The sequence below is a fragment of the Cyprinus carpio genome, chromosome A3 (genome assembly GCF_018340385.1).
Source record: "Cyprinus carpio isolate SPL01 chromosome A3, ASM1834038v1, whole genome shotgun sequence".
NCBI classification, from domain to species: domain Eukaryota; kingdom Metazoa; phylum Chordata; class Actinopteri; order Cypriniformes; family Cyprinidae; genus Cyprinus; species Cyprinus carpio.
In genome coordinates this window covers 15,110,314-15,136,820 of record NC_056574.1, presented here as the reverse complement: position 1 = coordinate 15,136,820, position 26,507 = coordinate 15,110,314, and the positions used below count along the sequence as shown (strand labels likewise).

General features: G+C 36.2%; 1 protein-coding gene across 1 annotated transcript in view; it reads left to right on the top strand.

Annotated features, from left to right (window-relative positions):
* The first annotated feature begins 1,729 nt into the window (after positions 1–1,729).
* Positions 1,730–26,507, top strand: part of LOC109113359 (phospholipid phosphatase 3-like) — a 33,168-nt gene continuing 8,390 nt past the window's right edge. The window contains exon 1 of the mRNA XM_019126148.2: positions 1,730–2,329. Coding sequence (XP_018981693.1) covers positions 2,140–2,329 — 190 coding nt within the window. The 5' untranslated portion in view covers positions 1,730–2,139. The remainder of the gene's footprint in view (positions 2,330–26,507) is intronic.

Genomic DNA, 26,507 nt, shown 5'->3' with positions numbered 1-26,507 from the left:
CATAATTATCGTATTTGTACGATAATTTTGACCTCTGTTTGATGTATGATCCATAATGAAAAAAATCCCATAATATGTACGATAATTTCTGAATTTTATGACAATTCAAATGATGGTAGTTGTAGTCATAGGGCTTCTGTACTTATACATGAAATTGGCTCATTACAGACACTCTAAATGCGCTTGTGCGGACCTCAGAGTACCTTAAGAATGCAGGAATGTGCCCTGCTTTAAAGCCAACGAGCACTATGTTGCGGTCCATGATGGCAAGAAGCCCCTCAACATCTGGCAACACACAGGCTTCCGATGACAGTGGCTTAGAGGTGGAGCCGCGCAGCAACAGCTTAAGTCTGTCTACACTGGACGCGACAAAGCGAGTGTTAAAAATAATTTTAATACGCCATAAATAACGAGGCATCAGTTTACTGTCAGGGATGTGCCGTGTCGTGTCGTGTCGTACCGCGATGCATCCAGAGCAGACAGAGTCACTGATTATAATGGGTTCTATAGTATTCTGTTGCGCTGCTCGCATCAAGTGTAGACATGATGTTAGGTACACCTAGTTATTTATCTGTGGTAATTTGCAGTTTATGTCAAAAAGTTGTTGGTTTAGATAAATAGCTGTATTCTATACATTTGACTCGCGTACGATAATTTTCTTCCAAAACACGATAATTTTAAGCCTCTGGTACGATACTTTCAATTCCAATCTGGCAACACTGGTCATAAAAAAGAATCAGCGAACATGGTGGTCACCTAAGAAGGCAATCAGTCAAGACTGCTTGATAACATTGACAACATACAAAGTTTTAAATGCAGGGCTGCTGCTGGCCAAATGGGTGCCCTAAACAGAATAGTATTGTTGTGCCCCTTCCTTCAAAAAAACAACAACAAAAAAACAACAACCCTTAAGGCCTCAAAAAAAGGACTGTAATATAATATAAAAGTAAATAAATAAATTGTAATTAAATTGTATTATTTATAAATTACAATTGTAGTTCTAGAAAATTACCTAAGGCTATGATTTTATTAATACAGTTGTCACTTTGATTTTATAGTCTCAAGCATTCAGAAATCCCACAAAATAAAATTAAGCAATTTTACTATGATAAAACCATGGTTAATTTTTTGTAAGGGTTGTGATATCCACATGTTTTTGTTGAAAAAATTAAAGAGACTGTAGCTTTTCTATCGCATAAAAAGTGGCAAAAAAAAAAAAATTTGGTGCCATTGGTGACCACTGGTGCCCTTTGCAGGCATTTGTAATAATGCAAATTGTTTATTTTGTATTACATTATATTTTAACAGTGTTATTCAATAAAACCATATGATTAATATTAGTTAACCAATCATTATTGCATAATTGTTTTTATATATATATTACATTTTTAGTCATGAAAACTAGAATAATAAGTCAGATGCGTTGTTGTTGGTGGTGAAATTATTACTGACATTAAAACACGTTACTAACATCAACACACTGACATCAACATCTAACATCAAAAAAGTTTCTCAGGATTATGAACGTAGCTACCTGACATTTCGTTATAAGACAATTTTGGGCGCAAGATGAGCCACACCAAATTGCGCACCCGAAAATGTTTCCCTAAGTAGGCAGCTTGCAAGTTTAAACGTCAAAACGCTATCTGGGTAGGCAGCTCACTAGGTTTTGAGACAGCCCTAGAGAGGGCGGAGGAATAACGCTAATTCCCGCAAATCAAAACACGATCCGCTTCAAGGTTTCTCTGGGTTGTAGAAAGACAGTTGTTTGACATGGAGAGTACAAGTCATAGAGGATGACAAACTTTTGACATATGTTTTCAGGAATGTGTTTTTCGCCATCATGTCCAGATGATGATGGCCAAAGTGCAGCTGGAACTTTTCATAAGTGCTGGGGAAAGGAGCTTTCATGTAAGTTGAGAGAGAGCGGACCAGGATCCATGTACAAGTCGGTTCGCTTTATTAGTTAAGACTTTTGTTCTGTATTCATCATCTACACGTGCGCTTGTATCTGCTCTGACACTTACTGGATTGTACCGTAAAACATTCAGACGATTCAAAACTTCAACTCAGCTTTATTCCTAACCTGTCAGATTGGCTTTATTGAATCCAACACAAGTATTGAATTGAACGGACATCATGCAGAAGCTGAATTCGGTAAACAGTCACGAGGAGCTCCAGCAGCGGCTGGCGGATCACGGCGGATCCGGAGACACGGCGCGGGAGAACGGCACGAAACACATCCCGAGTCCCGCGGAACCTTTGGATACGGTTCAGTGCTCCAGCAGAAAGATGTTGGTCGGGCTGGACATCCTCTGTTTGCTCGTGGGTAAGAGAAAGAAAGTTGGGTGACACTTTGTAGTAACTTAGATTATGATGTTAATGACATAATGCTATGTTATTATTTGTTAGATATTATGAAAAGTCAGCAGAACTTGTACTGGGTTACACTTTATAATTACAAGCATTATATAAAGCTTTGCAGGTCAAATCAAAGTTTCATGACGTTTGTATCAGAACGTACATGATCATTTATTTAGCATTATATAACGTAGTAATGCAGGTTATTGAAAATGTTGCCAAGCTGAAGTGTTTTTTCCACCCCCTCCCCTCCTAAGCAAAGAAAACAAGTTTAAAACACCACAACAGATTTAGTTGCAGGTTGTGGAGCTTCCACTTCATCTGTTTACCTCATAACAAAAAAACTTTTTGACACTTCTCCACAAAAGATATTGTTTTACTGCTGTCAAAACATGACAACAAAAGTGGAGGAATAAAAAGTTGCTCCATTCAAATAATCCTCTCAAAAGGCAAATCAGAACTTAGAAAAGGAAAATAATAAGTTCATAACCTCTGCGCACGTGGTGTGTGTGTGTGTCTTGAGTTTAGAGTTGGCAGGAAAGTTTGTCCTGGGAAATTCAGCCGTATCCATGGAAACAAGCAGTTCTCCAGAGAAAAGTGAAACTGCCTTTTCAGATGCCCGGAACTGCATGTTGTTTACTTTGTTTTGGCTATACTTTAGCTTTCATTAAAACAGTATTGGTTTCACTGTAAAAAAAATAGTGAAACTGCACAATTGTTTGTGCTTTTTTTTTTTACCCCATTGGTGGATATTTTTCTTGTTTTAAGCAAAAACTAAATTTTGATGAATTTTCCAGAAAACGACAATATTTTAAGCAATTTTACTTCTCAAGTAAATGCATCTTAATTCAAGAATGTTATATATATATATGAATACTAAGAAATAATTTTTTGCAGTGCATGAACTACTAATCAATTTCACATTATATAAGTTTGTTAATGAAAGTTATTATGAAGTGTAAAGTTTCTCTGCCACTTCCCAAAGACTTTTTCATCCGCACAAATCCTAGAAAAATGTTGTCCTGTTAGTTCGTTGACACATATACTGCTGTCTGCAATGCTGCTAGTAAATAAAATTAGTTCACACCCCATCTGTTTCAGATGATTTCATGTGTCACAGCAGCATTCACAACAGGGATGAGGTGATAAACACTTCAATTGTGTGTTTTTGTCGTTGCTTTTGGTGTGCCAAATAGAACCTGTCCAGGCAGACAGACAGGTTACAGTAAGTTCTTCACCGGCTTGACTGTACGGATCACTCACATAAGACCTGCTGTAAGCCTCCAGGGAAAAGTCCTTGTCCCACAGAATCTGTTTTTAGAACCGTGTCTGGTTCCTGCTTGAGGTTTATGGAGGAAAGGTCCTCCTTTGATTTAGGATGATTGTCACTTTCTGACTTATGACGTTACAGTCATGCACTCAGCAGTTTTGTGTACTCTAACCGGATTAATACATGATTAAGAAAGAGGATTTCTTATAACCTTGTGATGACAGACTGCAGTATGTCGAGAGTAAGCAGAGAGGAACTGTGCTGCTGGATGAGGCGTGATGTGATAAAGGAAAGGGTCATTTGCTATTGCTCACTCTGTCATCGTGCATGCATGTCCCTCTTTTGATGGATGTGGAACTGTCAAACATTCAGAGCCACATGATGCAGCTCATTTATGCTGTATTCATCTGAAGTATTGACATGTTGCTTTCTGGTACCCTTGAGCATGAGTTTGAACTGAATGTAATGTTTTCAGCAGTGTTGGGAAGTAACTAGTTACAAGTAATGGAGTTACAAAAAAAATGTGTAATTAAATTACAGTTACTTATGAAAATGTTAAAGATTACAAAGGGGGTTAAATCTGAATATTTTCACACACACCCACATACAGATGTAATTGATTTCTTTCCCAAATTGCATTGACTGCTCTAAAAATATGAGACACCAATGTTTCAGGAGTTTAGGACACAGGACATAGGGTAACTTGTAATCTGTAACCTATTACATTTACAAAGTAACCTTCACAAAACACTGGTTTTCAGGAACTTAATTGCACTGCATTTGAATGAAACTGTACTGTAGTTTCATCTATACTTAAAAAAGTGCTTTATGAACCACTTAAATAGGACTTAAATACATCTTTATATGTAATTTCAGAATTACTTCTTTTGTCTTTAAAATATAGCTAAATTGTAATGCTGAATGTAGTGGCAAGCATTTATGGTAAACTAAAATATACTTTAATATAATTTTATGTTGAAAATTGTATGACATTTATTTAAATAAATTGTTCATTTGATATTTATAATGATGAAGGTGCAATTTTGTGCATTCCGAAAATATTCATTAAATATTATTTGACTAATTTACTAATTTATTTTAAAACATTTATTTTGAAATTTAAAAGTGCACTTTTTAAAAGCATCCTTAAAGGTGCTGTATGTAAGATTTTGACTCTACTAAAGCATACAAATACCATAATATATTTGCAGATATTTAAGAAACATGCTAAGTTAACAAACTTGCATATCTGAAAAACAATGCTACTGTCAGTTATTCTCCTTTGACAATGTGCGTTCAGGGTGGAATGTCAGTCGTTGTTTTGGTTTGTGAAACCTTCCCACTGGCAGTTTACCCAATTGTATTTCGGTTGCCAATTGGCGGAAAACACAGAGTATTTCATTTCATTCATCATCAAGTGCGCTCGTTCCTCTTTGTGTCATCAATCTGGCAACCTGCGTGTGCCTCAAGTCTGAGGAGGAGGGGGCGGGTGAAAAAAAACCTCTCCAATATTTTGAATTTGGACTGCAATACCTAGTTCAACCACTGTGTCAATCCTACATTAAGCACCTTTAAGTGTGTTAAGAAGCGTCCTCTGGAGGTCGCATTTAAAGGCTGCATATATCATTACGGATGTCTTATTTAAGAAAAGTAACCATAATAAAATTGACTGTTATTCTTTGTGAAGTTTAAAATACTATAATTTCTTTTTTATTTTGCAATTTAACAGGTACTTTTCTTAAATGAGACTTCCCTGATGACGTATGCAGCCTTAAAATGCGACCTCCGGAGGACTCAGCCTTCTAAATAAGACACAGCAAACGTCATAAAAGTGCACTCTCTTTAAAGGGATACTCCACCCCAAAATGAAAATTTTGTCATTAATCACTTACCCCCATGTCGTTCCAAACCCGTAAAAGCTCGGTTCGGCTTCGAAACACAATTTCAGATATTTTGGATGAAAACCTGGAGGCTTGAGACTGTCCCATAGACTGCCAAGTAAATAACAATGTCAAGGTTCATAAAAGGTATGAAAGTCATCGTCAGAATACTCCATCTGCCATCAGACGTGCAATCTGGGTTATATAAAGCGACGGGAACACTTTTTGTAAGCGAAGAAAACAAAAATAACGACATAACACCGTATGCTGTGTATGCTCTTCATGTACAGTTTTATAATATAAAACATATTTTACTGACTCTATAATCTGATTAGATGAACTATATTCAAAGGTGCGGTAAAACACACCTGTGACTGCACAACAGTTGAAATCTGCTGGATATTAATGCTGCAAGTTGTTTGGCAACATTAAACAACCTAAATTCAATGAATAATATTTATTGGTGTAAGTTTATTCTGCATTTTATTACCAGCATATTTTAATGGTCACTAAATGTGGTGTCTGCATCGTATTGCTCCTGGCTTACTGTGTTTGAAGCTTGAGACTATCGCAGGCTGCAGGATTTTAACTGATTTCAGTGTGTTGTTTTTTTCAGCAGTGAATAGGGTATTCATGTCACGGCATTCTGATCTACTTTTAATAACCCAACAAAGCTGGAATAAGAGCAGCTTTGATGGCAGATCTGTCTGAGAATCTCTTGCTATGCATGTGAAAGTGAGCATTGACTGCATCAGCAGCAGAAAACAACACTGCAGATTGTTTACAGAGGCACTCAGACACGCTGAGACGATCGATCACTCAGCTCCGCTTCTCTGCAACTCTTTTGTCAGTACATTCCACTTGGCCAGACTGCGATACATAAGGAGGTTCTGGAGAAATGCTTGCCCTGGAGATATGCTTGAGTACCTGTGGCTTGAACGGGTCAAAGGTGAAAGTGTGAAAGAAAGGTCACAGGCATACCTGAGTGCGTGTTATAAGAGAGCCTGTTGAGACAAGCACTACTGATTCCCTTTCACCCTCTTCCACAATTTCCCAATCCTCTTATAGCAGTGAAAAAAAAATAAATAAATAAATAAATATAAAAAAAAAAAAAAAAAAAAAAAAAAATAATATATATATATGATATATATATATATATATATATATATATATATATATATATATATATATATATATGATGGACCAACTTATATGGTTGTATTGCTGCACGACAGTACTTTGCCAGATTTCACTTTGAAACTGTTGAATGTTTGCCAAGATAAACAATGCATTTTGCCTTATCTGAAAGTGAAAAACAAAGTTTAAAAGGCCATGAAGTTTGAAGGTCATATGCTTTACAGATAAGACTGACAGGCAAATACATACAGTTAATAGATAGATGGTTTTTAGAGTTTTTGTAAGAATCTATTAACATATTCCATATATACATATATATATATATATATATATATATAAATGTGCATTATATATATCAAAAATATCAATGGAATATTGTTTAATTTTATAAATCATCTAAATGTAAGATATATTTTTTTAAATATATGGCACATACAATGGAATATTGTTTAATTTTATAAATCTATAAATAAAAAAGTAAATCATGAATATATAGATCTGAATTTAAAAATATAAGATTTCCATTTAAATAACTTTATGTAATGAAAAATCTAATATTTATTATTTTCTGACAACATGTAAAAGTAAATCCTGAATATAGAGATCTGAATTGATTGAAAATCTAAAATTTACTTTTAAACAACTTTAAATTATCCAAAATTAATATAATATTTATATTATTTATAGACGTAAATATATCAATCCTGAATATACAGTATATACACTTCTAAATAAGTACACAAGTACTACATATACTGTATCTTTATGTAATTTTTTACAAATCTGTATTTAAAAAGTAAATTCTGAACATATAAATCAGAAATTATGTAAACCTGAATGTTCTCTGCGGTTGTTAGGCAGTTGCGAAGATGTTTCTTTGGTTTCTAAGGTGTTTTGTCAAATAAATTCAAGTGTAATGGTTAAGCCTGCGCCTTAGAAAAAGTACCGTAGTAGTACCATAAAAATATACCAAACAATATATCGATATAGCATCTTGATAGCATATGTTTATTTTAAATATATATTATATATATTTAAAAATGTGCCATTGATAACATCAGTGAATAATGTTACTGTCAGTGGTAGTGGTTTTGTGAACGATTTGGTTTCAGCGCTGTTTCAGTGATTCAGTGCTCATTTGAACCCTGAGTGCCTCACCAGATTTGTACAGGTAACATGCCCGCAGCTCTGATCTAAAGGAAATGATTTAGACATCAAAGCAAAAGATACAGACATGGCAGTGTGTGTGTGTTTGTGTGTGTGTGTGTGTGTGTGTGTATGTTAACATCTTACTGAGTGAGTAAAGCATTTATTTAGGGAGGAGGACAGGCGTCCTATCAGATGGAGTGATGCTGTACCTTAAATGAAGCCCTTCTTCCTGTTTATCACTTCTCTCTCCTTCACCTTTCTTCTCTGTCACAAAATGCAGCATCTAATCGAAGGTGCTCTTACAAAAGAGCCAGTGGAGTGTGCGGCAGTGTGAGGCCTGTAGGTGTGTGCGTATAAAGTGTCTGTTTGTATAAAACGTCTTGTGTTTCCATTGAGTTGGCTTCGAAAGCTGTCAAGTGAGACAGAGAGATTGCAGCACGCTGGAGCATGTCAGTTATGTGGGCGGCAGCACATTCAGGCCTGCTCATGAGCACATGGTGTTTGCCATCTCCACATGCTCATTCATGTTGATAAATGCAAATTGATCTCTGTTCTCTTCACATTAATAGCTCAACCAGAATGTCAGTGTGACAGTATAAATAGTATCAAATATGGCATTGGATAATAATGTATATTCTTGCTATAGCTGTAGTTACTGTGGTTATACTTTTGAATATTTGAATATATATATATATATATATATATATATATATATATACTGAATTAGTGTTAATTTACTTTTATAAATTCAATTAGGCCATTTGAATATATATATATATATATTGACTGATCACATCTAAATTTTTCAATTGGCCTAACTGAATTAGTGTTAATTTACTTTTATAAATTCAATTAGGCCAATTGAAAAATTTTGTTGTAACCAGTCACTAGAAAATTTTAAGTTGGAGAGGTTTTTATTTTTACAGTGTAATAGACATGCTAATAAGTCGAAATTAATAATAATAATAATAAAAAAATTGAAGTAAAAATAAGATTTTAATATTGGATAAATATTTTAACACATTTTTGTAATGTATAAATATAAATGTATAAATAAAATTGTAAATCATGAATATATAGATCTGAATTTGTAATTCTGAATATAAATGTAAATCTAAAATATAATTGTAAATAACTCTAAATTATAATCTAATTATACATATTTTATAGATATAGATAAATAAATCATGAATATGTATATAGGCTAATTATGTAAAAATAATTACACATAATTACATAAATCCAAAAATAATTACATAATTTACATATATCATAATATATAATTAAATATAATTTTGTAAATCTGTATAAGTGTAAACTGAATATAAAAATGTAATATGTTAATTTAAAAGAACTATGAAATATTCTTATAAATAATCTAATATCTATATTTCAGTAATATAAATCCATATAGCTATATTGTAATTTATTATATATTTATCGGTAAAAAAAAATATTTAGCTTTAGAATTATTCAGTTAATATTTAATTATATTGCATTTTAAATGTTTTATTTATGTTCATGTATAATGAATTATAAAACACTTAAACAATATATAGTTTATATATGTTTAGATTTTATTGAATTATATTGAGATTTATTTTATTATTTCATTTATATAATTTAATAGCAAATAATGAAAAAAACTCAATATAATTAAATAAAATCTAAACACACAAACATTAGTTTATATATACAGTGTGTATATATATATATATATATATATATATATATATATACACACACACACACACACACACACACACACACACACACACAAAGCTTTTACACCTGTTTACACCTGTTTTATTAGCAAATAACTGTCTTGTCAGAGGGAGTGTAGTTGTACTATCTACTCTCATTTGTTCAGTAAATGACCAGAGAGACCACCCTGCCATTATCTCTGTCTGTGTTCTCCCCTCTGGCTAAAGTGCATTAGTCTAGCATCAGACTCGCTCTAAGCTACTCAGCACTGATCCACTGCAGCCTGCTGGAGCCTGCCAACTCTCTGCTGTACACAGGGTTACAGCTCTAAATGAGGAAACTGCCCAGGGCCGTGTGTGTTTGCTGGTGGATTAATACTGTTGTTATGGATTTGGTGAAAGGTCAGAGGTTAAAGGACAGTGCTGGCTGAGATCTATGATAGCAGCAAGTCCTTCTCATGAGTGAAAGGAAACCAGAGTGAATCCTGCCGAGAGACACAACAAATTAGAGGATTACACAGTTTTGTTTTTTTTTGCAAGAGAGGAGCAAATGAGTGGCAGTTATCAGCACAATTACCACAGCTCTATTACTGAAAATTATGCTCTGAAAATATGCAGCCTTGTCTGTTCGACCTCTTTGAATCGGATAGACGGGTTCCCCCTTAAGATGTTTCATAATGACTGTATAACAGGGGTGTAATGGTACACAAACATGACGGTTTGGTTCGGTTCGGTTCGTACCTCGGTTTGACGTCAACGTTCGGTATGGTTTCGGTACACCAGGGGGAAAAAACTAAACATAAAATTGCTTTTTTTATATTTAACGGTGGTTTACTGAACAAACTGCTCTTTCTTTGAATAAATTTCATGATATTTAAAATTTTCTTAGAGCGATAAAAATATATTCTGCTCTAAACTATAGGGAGCTCTTTAATATTACAATTAAAAACAGAGCCCAAACTTAAATGATTAAATTGTGAGTTTATGTCTCTAATTCTGACTTTTTACTCAAAATTCCGCATTTACATTTTGTAATGAATAACTCACAATTGTGAGATATAAACTCAATTCATAAAAAAACTGAATTGTGAGATATAAACTCGAAATTCTGAGAAAAAAGTGAAAAACTCACAATTGTGAGATTGTGTCTTGCAATTCTGACTTTTCATCAGAATTAGAAGTTTACATCTCACAATTAATAACTCACAGTTGTGGCATATAAATGTGCAATTTGGCAAAATAAAAGTCTGAATTTTGAGATATGACATCGCAATTGTGAGTTTGCATCTCGTAATTCTGATTTATCTCAGAATTCTGAGCTTCAACTCAAAATCAATAACTCGCATAGAACCTTTTTAAGTTCTGATATTAACTCGAGACAAATAAACTTGCAATTCTTAGAAATAATTCCAAATTTATACATTAGATATAAACTCAGAGTTTACATCTTGCAGTTCTGACTTATTTTCTCAGAATTCTGAGTTTACATTTTACAATTGATAACTTACAATTGCAAGATAAGCTTCCATACTGACCTGCCTCAACACAGCCTCATTTCCAAAAACACTCTTAAAGAGTCTGCAGGCACTGCTGACCCCATCAGCTGTTGACTGTCTCTTATGCACAGCGTGTTGTAAGACAGGGTAAAGATTAGAATATCCCCCCCAGCCTGAGGACACATGTCTGGACTCGGATACAGTAACACCAGAGACGCAGCATTGCTAGCGGTGGGGGTCAGAGAGGGAAACTCAAGCAAGCTACAACTCATCTTTCCCTGTGGTTCTGCTCCCCATCACCTCATTGCCTGACAGATTCATTATTTTTAGGTGTGAAGAAAGCATTTTTAGGAACGCTTGAAGGGTTTATAGAAAAGGTTGGCAGCCTTTCATAGAAATGCAGAAATGTTAAACTCAGTAAGTGTAAACTCAGAAATCTTTCTTAGCAGCTTAGGTTGAGAAGTATCTTCTTATCACGAGCGATTTTTGGCTGTGTAGAGTTATTGACTTGGCAATATGGTTCTGTGTTCATGGTGATACGGTACCAAGCATAGTACTTTTTGGTAACAGAAGAAAGGTGAAGCTGTCCTGTCAATGCAAAAAAGAAATTTAGCTGTTGTTACAGAATCTGATGAAGGTCAAACTAAATGAGAAGCATTGTGACAAAAAAAAAAAAAAAAAAAAAACTGCATTCACACACATTCCTGTCCTGATGGGATTAGTTGTCTCGGAGGACCCCTGAGTTATTTGAAACACAGCAAGTAATTTGCTTCATAATTTTTTACAGAGGCTATTTAAGAAAAAAAAAAACAGGTTTGTATTTATGTGATTAAAATTACAAAGTATGTCTGTGAAACCCAAATTTCCCAAAAAGGTTCTCGTATGACATCACTTTTGCTAAAAAAGGTTGTCTTGTGGCATCACTGGTACACATAAAGTTTGTCTTGTAGTATCATAGGATGTAATATGTTCTATGGCATCCAGGAAAACTCAAAACATTATGTGACATCATAAGAACTTATAAAGGTTCTGTGACATCATAAGAACTTAAACATGATCTGTGATGTCATTGAATCATAAGAACTTCTGTTCTATCATAAGAACTTATAAAGGTTCTGTGACATCATAAGAACTTAAACATGATCTGTGATGTCATAAGAACTTAAAAATGTTCTGTGACATCATAAGAACTTAAAAATGTTCTGTGACATCATAAGAACTTATAAAGATTCTATGACATCATAAGAACTTAAACATGTTCTGTGATGTCATAAGAACTTAAAAATGTTCTGTGACATCAGAAGAACTTATAAAGGTTCTGTGACACCATTAGAACATATAAAGGTTCTGTGACATCATAAGAACTTATAAAGGTTCTGTGACATCATAAGAACTTAAACATGTTTTGTGACATCCTAAGAACTTATAAAGGTTCTGTGACATCAAAAGAACTTAAACATGTTCTGTGACATCATAAGAACTTATAAATGTTCTATGACATTATAAGAACTTAAATGTTCTGTGACACCATAAGAACTTAAAAATGTTCTATGACATCATAAGAACTTAAACATGTTCTGTGACATCATAAGAACTTATAAAAGTTCTGTGACATCATAAGAACTTATAAAGGTTCTCTGACATACTAAGAACTTATAAAGGTTCTGTGACATCATAAGAACTTAAAAATGTTCTGCGACATCATAAGAACTTATAAAGGTTCTGTGACATCATAAGAACTTAAAAATGTTCTGCGACATCATAAGAACTTAAAAAGGTTATGTGACATCATAGGATCATAAAAAGTTTATGTGGCATCATGGAAACATAAAAAGTTTTATGGAAGGGATGCACAACTCCTGGAGGACCACAGCCCTGCAGAGTTTAGTTCCACCCCTACTTCAACACACATACCATGGGATTTTCAAATAAGCCTGAAGGACTTGATTAGCTGGATCAGGTGTATTTAATTAGGGTTAAAGCTAGGGTTGAACTCGTCAGGGCTGTGGCCCTCCAAGAATTGAGTTTAGCATCCCTGTTCTATGGCAACATTGGAACTTAAAAAGGTTTTGTGGCATCATAGCAACCTAAAAACATCATAAGAAACTATAAAGGTTCCTCTGCCTCTGTTGTTAAGCATAATCTAAAACCTGCACACCTGACCATATTTTTCCACGAAGGCTCTTTTTATCTGATTAAAAAGTCACTGAAAACAAAAGGTACACAATGACACACCAGCCAACACAGAAGGCTCTTTTTCACCCTTGAGCTATCTCTCTTTTCAGATCAAGTCACTGACCCAAACAAAGGTACCAGACAATGACGGAGATTCAACAATATTTGGTGGGTAATTACATCCACAACTCTCACTCAGTTCCAGAGGACAAAGAGAACGTTTCTGCTCCTGTGTGTTTCCCAGACTCTAAACCTCCATTTTTTTTTAATGAAGGCGTTTTATCTGATTCAGCACAATGATTTGTCATTTCAATATTAAAAGACACTCTCTACCTCCTTCGTTTACCACAACTACTGTCTACCTGCTTGGGTTTCCACTGCTCTTTGTTTGTATAGTGCAAGGCCGTCTGGGTCGCTTGCGTGTATGTGAACATGCGGGGTGCAGTCAGTTTAGTCTATGTTTTTGTGGACTTGACATCTGTGTGGTTGAATATTAACACTGAGGTTGCTGTGGTTTTGAGAGGTGTTTGTGTATCTGCATGCTAATGCGTCCATATGGAACCGTTGGTTTCTGCAGCCGTGTTTTGTAAGCGGACCCCCAGTGTTGTGGTGATTTTGATGGTGAACTTTGTCATCGGGGTGTTTTTTGTATAATTTTTTGAGGCATTTAAATAATGTATGTATGGATGGATGATGGTGATGAGGTGTTTGTGTGGAGTTTTGGGGGGAATAAGTGTATATTGTCATAATGAGGGGTTTGTGTAGATGTGTATGTGTGTGTGTTGTTATGAAGAGGAGGGGCCCTGTTTACAAAGTAGGTCTCAGCTGAGCTTCGTTCACTGACCTCACATTCCAGAACCGCCACTAATCGCCTCCGTCTGGCAAACTCTTGCTCTCTCTCTCTCATCTCTCACACTCACTATTCTTCTCTTTCTTTTCTCCATCCCCTCAAACACCGAGGGCTTTTTAGACTGTTTAGCTAATTTTAAGTGTTCGCTTAAGCAATCATCACTTACTTTTGCTCATATTTGGGTGTTTTTTCAACTATGGACACTTTCAGCTTTGTGGACTTTTAGAAAGTAAACTCAGTTGAAACCCTTTTAGTTTGTTTCATTTACATAGTAACAAAGTTCAACAGTGTTGGGTACTCTTATTTTCAGCATCTTTTATCCTGTATTGAGTGTCACACGATCCTTCAGAAATCATTCTAATATGCTGATTTGATGCTCAGAAAATAATTTCTTATTATTAGAAAGTTCAAAAGAATAGCCTTTATTTGAAATAGAAATCGTATATAATGTTAGAAATGTCTACTGTCACTTCTGATCGATTTAATGCATCCTTTCGGTATAAAAGTATTAATTTCTTAATAAAATAAAATGTATTAATTTAATTTCCTCTGCATCTCAAATTTTGTTTGTTTGACATTCTGGGAAATATCATCTTAAATATTTTTGGAATAAAATAGCCAGCACCTTTATATTGCCAAGGCTACTTTCACCACTAGTGTAAATACACACAATTAAACAATATTTTCCATACTTTTGTATAATTTAACAAATCAAAGTTTGTCAAAGTCAAAAAATTTCTGTCCACTAGTGATTCTAACCTAGATTTGTCCTCGACTCTTTGATACTGTTGTGCCTGTGGTAATCATGTACACTAATTTTTGAAAATAAAAATAAATAAAATTAAATTAAAAAAAATAAAACATTATTATGGCCAATATTGTTGGTCATAATGGAAATTATAATAAAAGCAGGAGTAAAAAAATATTTATTTTTATTATGAATATTCATATTTTAAGATCAAAATAGTTGGTCTGGGACAGGTAAAACAAAACAATAACCACTTGTAAAGTATTCAATAAAATGATAAAGGCATGGTAAAAAGTTTTCATGACAGCTTTATATGATCTTCATATAACAAAAAGAAAATTATTTATTTCGCATACAACAACCTAAATCCAATAAATAAACTTTAGTGCTTTACTTATATTAATGACATCTCAAATGACATCTCAATGAAGAGAGATGTGTCGTTGCTTTTCTAAGTAGTTGGTCTTTTTGTCTGGTAGATGCTAAAATGGGTGAAAACAGGGAGGGAATGTAGTCATATCTCATGACCAGACTTGAACTCTTTTGACTCTTGACTGCAGAAATCGACCACGCTAGTAAAACACAAGAGAGAATTGAACACAGAACATCCTGGTGCCCACGTACAACACACTAACAACTACCCAGAATACTAGAAACCTCATAACAATTCACAAAAACCTTCTCAAATGACTGTAGCAACAACAAAAAAGTTGACGGAAAGTGCATAGCATTTTCTTGTTTACTGTCAGTTACCGACACAAACGAGCTACAGGGAAAAACGAAATATGCCCCAGATGTTTTTTTGCGCAATTCTTCTGTGCTGTTGCTCCATCTCTTGTTCCCTCTTATTTTATTGTTTTTCTTTCACGGTGAGCTCATTCTGGGTTGTGGTCCTCAGAAGTGTAAATTAGAACCAGATCCTTTCTTTCTGAGCGAGGCACAGATTGAATATAATGTTCTGTTCCTTCGCTCTTGTGACTGAAATATGGCCCAGGCCGAGAGCACATTGTGCAATACCACGCAGCTGTTCGTGCTGTTTTTCTTTTCTGGTCTGCTTTCTCACGATCTTCATCCATCTCCTCTGTATTCTCTCCTCCATCCAGGTGTTGGAGTTTGCTCACAGCTGCTTGACAGATTACGTGTGGCCAGCCAGTGGTTTGGAGATTCGTTGTGAAGCTCTGTAGCTGTGGTTGAAGTGACCTCAGAGTACTCATTTGGACTCATGTATGCCCCTTGTCTACTGTGTGTAGCGTGTTTGCTCTGGGCTTGGGTAAAGCCAGGTTGCGGCGTGTTTCTCAGTAAGGACTGAATCGTGGCTGTGTTTGTCTCCAGGATTTCTGGGCCATTGCTTTTTGGATGTGATCTGCTAATGGACTTGTGTTGATACACTAACTCCACCGGCACGCTGGCGCTTTAATGGAACAGCATGTAAAATGTACCTCAATCAATAGCATTGACTGGGTCTAGGTTATAAACGCAGAGTAAAGAGACCGGTGGAAATGGGCTATTGCATTACCGTGCGGATCCATTAGCGATGTCCTCTAGATAAGTGAGTCTGCTAGGGTGGGTCACTGATCCTGACATCGTCCCTCAGCGTTAATGGAAGAGTTTCATTGCGTTTTACACAGTAGTCCAGAATGGCATAGATTTTGTTTTTACACACCAGTCCCTCTGGCCTTGTTCCTTTAATGAATTCGATAGACGTGTCACTAATACAGGAAACTTTAATGACATCAGACACCTGATACGTGTTCAGTGACATTAGCTCATTTAGTTTTGGCAGTTCTGCAAAACTATTCATTTTGAGCTGTCATCGATGAGGTGAACCCACAACCTCTTGATGCTTTTATTAAAAAATGTGGTAAAAAATTCAAACATGCAATGACTTGATTGCACTTCTCAACATTTCTGTTTTGGCACAAATGTCATGCGATAAAACCTGATTCATTTTGACTTATCATCGACAAGGTTCATACCCAAAACCAAGGTCTTGCATGCAATACCTCTTGCTATTTCCCACTGCTAACTCACCCAAAAATGCTTCTACATCATTTATGCTTTAGCAGACCTTTTATCCAAAGCGACTTACACATTCAGGCTAACATGCTTTTTTTTTTTTTTTTTTTACCTGTTCTAAACCTGTATGAGTTTCTTTCATAATCCTAACAAAAAAACATAATATGAAAAACACTGACAACCAAACCATTTATATAGTTTCTTTCATCTTCTTAACAAAAGAAGATAATTTGAAAAATGCTGGTAACCAAACCGTTGATGGTATCCATTGACTTTCATAGTATTTTTATATACTATGAAAGTCAATGGCTACCGTCAGCTGTTTGGTTATAAACATTCTTTAAAATATCTTTTGTGTTCAACAGAAGAAAGAAACTCATACAGGATTGGATCAACTTGAGGGTTAGTAAATGATGACAATTTAAATTTTTGGGTGAACTATCACTTTAAGTTCATGCTTCATAGAATATAAACAGAATATAACATGAGAAAAGAATGCTAAGGATAAAATATATGTAAGTTAAATGTCTATATAATATGTATTAATTCCTATTATATAAATAAATAATACAACTTGTACATTGCCACACTGTACTTACGTGATTGATTCTACACACACACACGCAAAAATTGGCTCCTGAAATAATAAACTTCTACTACTTATGCTGTATAACCTACCTTTCAGAAAGTATTGTGTGATGAATTATTCCTATAGAGACTGTTAGTAATTGGTTGCATTGCCAATGACACACTACTATGATAAATTAATGAGAATTCAATGTCTATCCTTAGTTGCTGGATGATTAAAAACAGCACAAGGAGACAATTAATAATTTATGCATTTTATCTTGAATGAATGATGCATTTATATAGCGCTTTATTGTGTATTGTTGTACACCCAAAGCACGTTACAATCATGTGGGGGGGTCTCTCCTCAACCACCACCAGTGTGCAGCATCCACTTGGATGATGCGACGGCAGCCACAGGACAACGGCGCCAGTGCGTTCACCACACACCAGCTACAGGTGGAGAGGAGAGAGAGACAGAGCCAATCAAGTGGTTGGGGATTATTATGAGGCCATGGGGCAGCTTGACTTCTCTCGCGGGGTTGACAAAGGCCAAGGGGGCATTTTGGCCAGGACACCGTGGTTACACCCCTACTCTTGTTTTGTTTCATAAACTAACTGATCATTAATGTTTTTACATACATTATCTGCACAGTAAAGCATTAAACTCTTCTGACTCTATCTGGAGCATGAGCCCTGAATCATAAACCCATGCTATGCTGGATTTGAACCATTCGTGTTGTGTGACTGTAATTCCAATTATGCTGTCGCATTTACTGTTGTTCTGTGAATTCTAAGTATTTTTTTCCAGAATTTTTAATTTCAGTATGAGTCTTTGAAACCTGGAATTTTACATGAGAACAAAAAATTTCCTCTCGCAGATTTCACAACAGGTCCAAGTAGGTCAAGCAAATCTGCCACGTTGACCAACAGAAAGCTGCTTGGTTGTTTTTCAAATAGCTCCTTGCAGTTTAGCATATTTGCACAATGTGTGCGAGGAATATCTTAATTATAAAAAAAAAAAAATTCCCCCCAAAATGAATATTTGTTTCTCATACACGCAAATTGCATACACATATTCCTATTCAATTTCAAGCACTTGTAAGCACTTTTCATTAAAACAAGACAAATTTCCTAATATTCCAGACCTTCAATTTCTAAATGCTAAATTCGAGCACTATAAGGATGTTGTATGAACCCTGTATTTAGCACAAACTTTTATTATTATTTTTAGAAAAATACAATTATATTTATACAAAATTGCTTATTTTTAATACTTGAAAAACGTTTGGCTGCCAAATCAAAGTCATGTGGTGCAACCAACAAAGTCAAAAAGTGGACCCTGCAACTGTGTGTAAAAGTTAAGTCTTTTCCAATTTTAAATTATTTGACATTTTTATGACAAGACAAGATAAGTTTAGGTTGTAAAATGTCATGTGGTGTGACTCCCCGTGAAAACTAATTATATTTATTAATTAATTATCAGAATCAGAATCAGAATGAGCTTTATTGCCAGGTATGTTTTCACATATGAGGAATTTGTTTTCATGACAGAAGCTTCCGCAGTGCAACAGAATGACAGCAACAGAACAAAAACACAGAAAAAAAAGAAACAACAACAACAACAAAAATAGAACAAGTAAATAAGGAATAACAATATATAAATTGACAATTGTATGTGCAGGTATATTACAATAGACAGTTTTGTATGTACAGGTGTAGTATGTGCAAATTTGAAGTGTAGACTAAGTATGTGTGTTAGATAAATAAGTGTATGAGTGTATAAATAGTGTTGTGTGTTCCACAGTTATTGTCAAGTGTTCATGAGATGGATTGCCTGGGGGAAAAAACTGTTCCTGTGTCTGGCCATTCTGGTGCTTAGAGCTCTGTAGCGTCGACCAGACGGCAACAGTTCAAAGAGAGAGGGTGCTGGATGTGAGGGGTCCAGAGTGATTTTGCTAGCTCTTTTGCTCACTCTGGATGAGTACAGTTCTTGAAGACCTCTGCTGGGCCTTTTTCACAATGGAGTAAATGTGAGTGTCCCACTTTAGGTCCTGAGAGATTGTGGTGCCCAGGAACCTGAATGACTCCATTGTAGTCACAGTGCTGTCCATGATGGTGAGTGGGGGGAGAGCAGGGGGGTTTCTCCTGAAGTCCACAATCATCTCCACTGTTTTTAGCGTGTTGAGCTCCATGTTGTTGAGACTGCACTAGACAGTAAGCTCTTTAACCTCCTGTGTGTAAGCAGACTCATCACCGTCCTGAATGAGGCCGATTAGTGTGGTGTTGTCTGCAAACTTCAGGAGCTTGACAGAGGGGTCCTTAGATGTGGAGTCGTTGGTGTACACGGAGAAGAGCAGCACTGAGGAGATAAAGCACCAATTATACACTCCATTCCTGATTATTATTTGAGTAAATGGATGTGTCCTCTGAGAGATTTTTCCAGCCTCATGACTCTAGCTGCTGCCTGTCTGTCAGGGGGAGAGCTGTTGATTTCCACTGACCAGACGGAGGTTTTTAGCATGGGCTCCATGTTGTTGATAATACGGAGAGCTGAGTTAGTTTGGGCAGGTGGAGGTTTGGGATGATAGTGTTAAAGGCAGAGCTGAAGTCCACAAACAGAATCCTCACATCAGTCCCTGATCTGTCTAGATGTTGCAGAACCTAATGCAGTCCCATGTTGACTGCATTGTCCACAGACCTGTTTCCTGAAGGCAAACTGAAGAGGATCCAGCAAGGGTCCAGTAATTTCCTTCAGGCGGGCCAGCACCAGTTTTTCAAAAGACTTCATGACCACAGACGTTAGAGCCACAGGCCTGTAGTCATTTAGTCCTTAGCTCCAGTGATCTGTTGAAGATCTATGTGAAGATGGGGGCCAGCTGGTCAGCACAGGTTCTCAGACAGGCTGGTGTAACACAATCTGGGCCTTGTACTTTTTTACCTCTTTCCTTCCGGAAGACCTGGCGCACCTCGTCTTCACTGTTTTGAGGTGCAGGTGTGGAGGAGAGGAGGGTTGCAGGAGGTGTGAATGGTGTGAATGGTTGTGTGGAGAGGTGTTCAGGGCGGGTGTGGGGTGTTTTTTCAAACCTGTAGTAGAACTCATTCAGATCGTCTGCCAGTCGTTGATTCTCCACAGTGCTGGGGAATGGTGTCTTGTAGTTGGTGATCTCTTTCAGACTTTTCCACACTGATGCTGAGTCGCTGGAAGTGAACTGAGTCCTTATTTCTTCAGAATAATTCCTCTTTGCCACTCTGATCTCCTTTTCCAGTGTGTATTTGTCCTGTTTATACAAGACATTGTCTCCCTTCCTGTAAGCATCTTCTTTGGCCTGACGGAGCTGTCAGAGTTTTGCAGTGAACTATGGTTTGTCATTGTTGTAAGTTAGATAAGTCCTGGTAGGAGTGCACATATCTTCATAGAAACTGATATATGATGTTACAGTCTCTGTGAGCTCGTCCAGATCGGTGGAAGCAGCTTCAAATACACTCCAATCAGTGAGGTCAAAACAAGCTAGTAAATCCCGCTCTGCTATATTAGTCCATCTTTTTGTAGTCCTTAATACAAGTTTAGCTGATTTCAGTTTCTGCCTGTAGGTCGGTATAAGATGAACCAAACAGTGATCAGACAGTCCTAAAGCTGCCTGTGGAACAGACTGATATGCATTCTTTATTGTGGTGTAACAGTGATCCAATATATTACTGTCTCTGGTGGAACATGTGTTGTGCTGTCTGTATTTTAACAGTTCACGGGAGAGATTTTCTTTATTAAAGTCCCAAAGAAAGATTAAAACAGAGTCCGGGTGTTGTTGTTCGGTCTCTATGATCTGATCAGCAAGTTTCTATAAAGCTGAGCTCACGTGCGCTTGCGGAGGAATGTAAAGACTTACGAGAATGAACGAGCAAAAACTCCCGTGGCAAATAGAACGGCTTTCAGTTAATGAAGAGGCTTCTAGATCGGGACAGCACATCTTCTTTAACACTGTTTCATCGGTACACCCCTCTTGTGATGTAAAAATGTCCCGCCGCTGCGCGGAAATATTCTGCATCGCGGTCCACTCTGAACAGCTGAAAGCCTGGCAGATGGAGCGCGCTGTCTGGAATAGTGTCGTTTAGCCAAGTTTCTGTGAAACAGATCAGCAGAGTGTGAGAAATCCTTATTTGTCCGGGAGAGCAGAAGGAGTTCATCCGCTTTTGTTGGGTAGAGAGCAGAGGTTCGCCAGAATAGATGCTAGGTAACGGCGTTCAAAATCTGCGCTTCCTGAGCTTCACAAGCCTCTCTTCCCCCATCTGCGTGTCCTGAAGAGCGTGATCAGCGCAGCTGCTCCGCCAACTACTATGTCCAGCAAAAACATCAGAATAGTTCTGGTGAAACCGATTGCAGGAAAAAAACGAAACGAATGTCCAGCAATTCGTCTCTGGTGAAACCAACATCATTAAAAAAACTAAAGAGAGGACAAACTAACAAAAACACAAAACAACTGCAGAGCATGCCACGGAGGCCGCCATCAGCATCGGCACCATCTTTGTAAAAAAATACTCTTTACCTTGAAATGTGTATTTAAAAATAGTTACAAATTTTCGGTATGTTTTTAACTTAATGATTAAGATGTGTACACTCACATGTAATCATCAAATTTGAGGTATGAAAACCTGATGGTTACACCTCATGACAAAAATACACATACAGCCACATCTCCATATTTCTTCTATTAACACCAAATGACGTGAAAAAGTAAAAAGCGTCCTTACCCCCCAGAAAGTGTGTCAGTCTTTTTAGGGGGTCTTTTAAGGCCAGGCGCCGTTGGACTGATTCTCAGTCCTTGACCTGTCTGCGTAAGGTGCGTACGTGTTCCCCAGTTTAGCATGACTGATCTACCTAATCATTAGCTCAGCTGACAGCAGCTAGCCGCTGGCTAGTATGCTGTCTTGGTGATAAGGAGCTTCCTTTGCGGATATGAGCTAATGGACCACTGTGTACACGGCCTGTGATGTTGCCATGTATTAAGTGTGCTCAACTGAGGCTGAGTTTAAGGTTGCAGTTTCTCCACTGATTTACCAACCCGCCCCAAGTGTGAGTGTGTACCAATAAGAGGATTAGCACACCTGGAAGATTATTTCTAACCTCTCCTCGTTCCTCAGCACATGCAAACCAGGAAAGTGTGAAGCTGTTCAGAGGTACAGTTGCCATCCCTGCCAAGCAGACAGTTGCTGGCCAACTTTCGGAAAGTAAAATTGGCCAGAGGAAGCACTGGGACTAGTAGAGTGTCTCGCAAAATCAAATTTAGATGTAAGAAAATTTACAAAAATTTTAATTAGAGAAAATGTACAAGAAATGAAATCCAAGCAGTGGCAGATTCTGGTGTTGGTGATATAATGCTTACTAGCGTGGCATAGTTGTCCCCAGACATGCAGTCCACTACTCGATCGTGGATTCACAGCAGTTTCACAGGATTGCACAAGCTCTAAGCTCAGATTGCCCCTCTCATCGGCTCTTCATCTAGTAGACAAATATTGTAGGGGATGAATGTTCAGTGCAGTACCATTCATTACATGTCAAATTAAACAAGCAAACACACAGAATAATTGCAATCATATGGGATTTCCAGAATACCAAAATGTGAGAATTATTTAGGATTTCAATGTGACACGCTCTGATCGGATAGCATTACATATTTGTCTTCATCACACAACAATAAACATTAATTTATTATGACTCTCTAAGCAATATAATTATATATGTGGGCCAATGACATATTAGTGTCCATGATAAAACAAAATACAAATCTTAAGCCATTCATGTTGGTTTCAACATATGGCTATCATTCATGGTTTTGAAAAACATTCATTTTCAAGATATGTTTAAATAATGATTCATCATGTCAAATTTGTGGAACTATCATACAATCTAATCAGGGTTAATAGTTAATTAAAACTGAAACTGAAACTAAAATTAAAACCATTAACAAACGTATTTGTTACTTAAAATAAAATTAAATAAACGTTAACTGAAATAAAGTAAATATATATATATATATATATAAAAAAACTTTTTATTTTGGGTAGTTGCCAAGTCAACATTTCTCATTTTAATTTAGTTTAACTTCATGTACTAAAAGTTTAATTAAAACTGAAATAAAATTAATAAAAAACTATATAGACATAGATTAAAAAACAAAAACAAAATTACTAAAAACACACACACAAAAAAATCATTAAAACATGAACTAAAATTAAAATGGAAAATATAAAAATAAAAACTGATTCAAAATATCAATAAACAGTATAATAGCATGTCAATGATACTAAAATAACACTGGGTCCAACCACCAAAATTATGGAACCTATTTTACTTACACTCTGAGTGAATGTACACATATTATTATTCTTTATATATATATATATATATATATATATATATATATATATATATATATATATATTATATATATATATATATATTTATTTTTTCTCAAGCTAATAAGTATTGTGTACAAATATCATTGTATTCATTCATAAATATAATTAGGTTTTTGAGGGTCACACCACATGACATTTCACAAACTGAATTAACCGCGCCTAAAATTATTAGATTTATTGATATTGACAAATAGTCACAAGGGTCTGCAAGGTCATAAAGGTCACTCTATTATATAATTTATTATTTCTGCATATTGGTTGAAACATGTGACTGATTTGGTGGATTTTTATATATATATATATATATATATATATATATATATATATATATATATATAAGCAGTTGTAGCAGTTTTATCAAAATATTTAATTTTTCAAGACACAACAAATGACTGTCAAACTACTTCATGAAGTTTTCTGTTCAATAATCTTTTAAAGAGGCTTGTTTTTTTATGACATATATGAATTACATTTATAATAAATTAATAGATAAAAAATGAGTGCCATCTCTTGAGTTTAATACAGCAGGCAGTAATTTGTAATAAATCCCAGGCTGATAGATTTTTTCCCACCCCTGACTTACCTCAAGAATGGCCTGTAACCAGTAACTGTTTAAAGAATAAATCTGAAGTTAAAATGCTCTGAAGGAGTATCATCTTATATATATATAAAATATTCTGCCTTATAGGATCTGTAGGTACACTAGACCTCTGTTTAAAAGCCTGGTGAACAGGAGCTTGGTCACCAGCCCTTCATATCTGTATCCTGCATGGTGACCAGAGCTAATGATAGAGATCTCGATTACACACAAAGCCCAGTGAGGATCCTGAAGGGTAACAGTGTACAGGCCTGTCCAAAGCATGGATGAAATGTCAAGCATGCGCTACAGTGAGAACGAGTGAAAGTGTGATCAGGGTGTGCTGACATCAGTGCAGTGCACAGACCTTTTGAGGGGCATGTGCTAAAACTTTTTATATATATATATATATATGGGCGCTCAGTTTTTCCTGTTGTAAAATACATTTGGTCAAAATCAAATTTTATAAAATATGAAATTCTATGCATTAGCTATTTAAGTGTAGGCTATTGGCTATGACTGGATGGCAAATGCTAGCCCTCTCTCTCCGGTTCTACATGTCTCAGACCACAAATACATAAAACATGAGCCTTTATAGCCATAGTGTTTCTGCGTGAAGAAAACGCTGTACTTATTTAAACAACAAAATCTGTATTTACCCTTGCAAGAGTTTGTTCAGCTGCTGTGGAACTTCAGTTCATCCAGTGAAGATAGAGGGGTGGAGTTATGAGGTTTTACTGACAGTTTGAGTGGGTTCAACAAGATTTAGTCACAAGCTCTTTTTAATACCTTTCATTGGCTAAAGATTTCTAAAACAGACAGATGGACGTAAAGGGTGACCAATAGCATTGATTTATTGAGAAGAAGAGAAAAAACACCACCACCAATTAAAAGGGCTGGCTGACATGTAACTCAGTGCTATCTCATCAAAAGCATGTCTTCTTCACCTCTACATGTTCAGCAGTGCAGGATATTGCGTCTCACCTTATCTTTGTTTGGCCTCCACTTATTCTGGGAAAAGCAGCTATCAGCGATGTACACAGTACAAATTTAGTCCTAACTTCTGATTATGCATATCAGTGTTCTCAGGGGGAGTGTTCATAAGCATTCATCCCGATACGCTTGTTAGGGCTCTTATGGGGCGTTTGAACAATAAGAATTGTAAAAAGAGATTTTGGAATTCAAGTGGGAATACAGCAAATTGGATTTATGAAAGCAACTATATCAGCCTGTCTGAAATTCTCATTGGTCAACAGCAAAATTACTGTCAAAATTTGGTCACTTCAAGGTGCATCACTTTTGCTAACCCTTGCATTTCTTTCCTATATGTGTTTGTGGCACATCATTTTTGTTGAAATCAATAGGTGATGCAGCATAAACTGAAGTGTGTGGGAGACCTTAGTTAACACAATGGGTCTTATTCACTAAGTGTGTATGCACAAATTTGTGTGAAATCTGTGTATGAACGCTTTCAGGAACCATTCATGATGCACATATTACTTTCCTGCTATAATGTATTCTAAATGTTCTCCAGTGTGTACAAATACGAAATTATTAGTGAATGATTCTGGATGAACGATCATGATCAGTCTACATGAACTCGCTGGAAAATTTCAGCCATCGGTGACCTGCTTTGCACTTTCTTTCCATCTGTGGATCTGTTTTGGCCCCCCTGCAGTGTGTGAGCATGTGCATTTGCCCTAGAAGCCGAGTGGTCACGTACACTGAGAGAGTCCCTGGCAGAGGCTGTGTTTGTGGCTGGGTTCGTTCCAGCTGGGTGAGAGAGTGGAGGGTTAATGATTAGTCCCATGCTCTGTGTGGATCAAGGGCATGGGACCGTACGGGCCCTGGGCCTGGGGGAAACAAGAGAAAGAGAGTGAGGGAGCACAAACCAAGAACTCAAAAGCTGAATCACCCATCACTTCTATATTTATACTCAACTCCCAGTACAGATCTATATTTACACATCAGTACTGTGTACACCACATTTATTTCCAGTAATCGTTATATAATGAATAATCAGCCACTACTTCTCTATCCATCAAAGGTGCTGTAAGTGATTGTTTGACACATTAAATGTTCCTACTTCCTGACAGATATTGTTGAATAGAGGTCCTGAGAAATGGCACCTGCCTATGTGAGAACACTAGGTTCTGTAAAC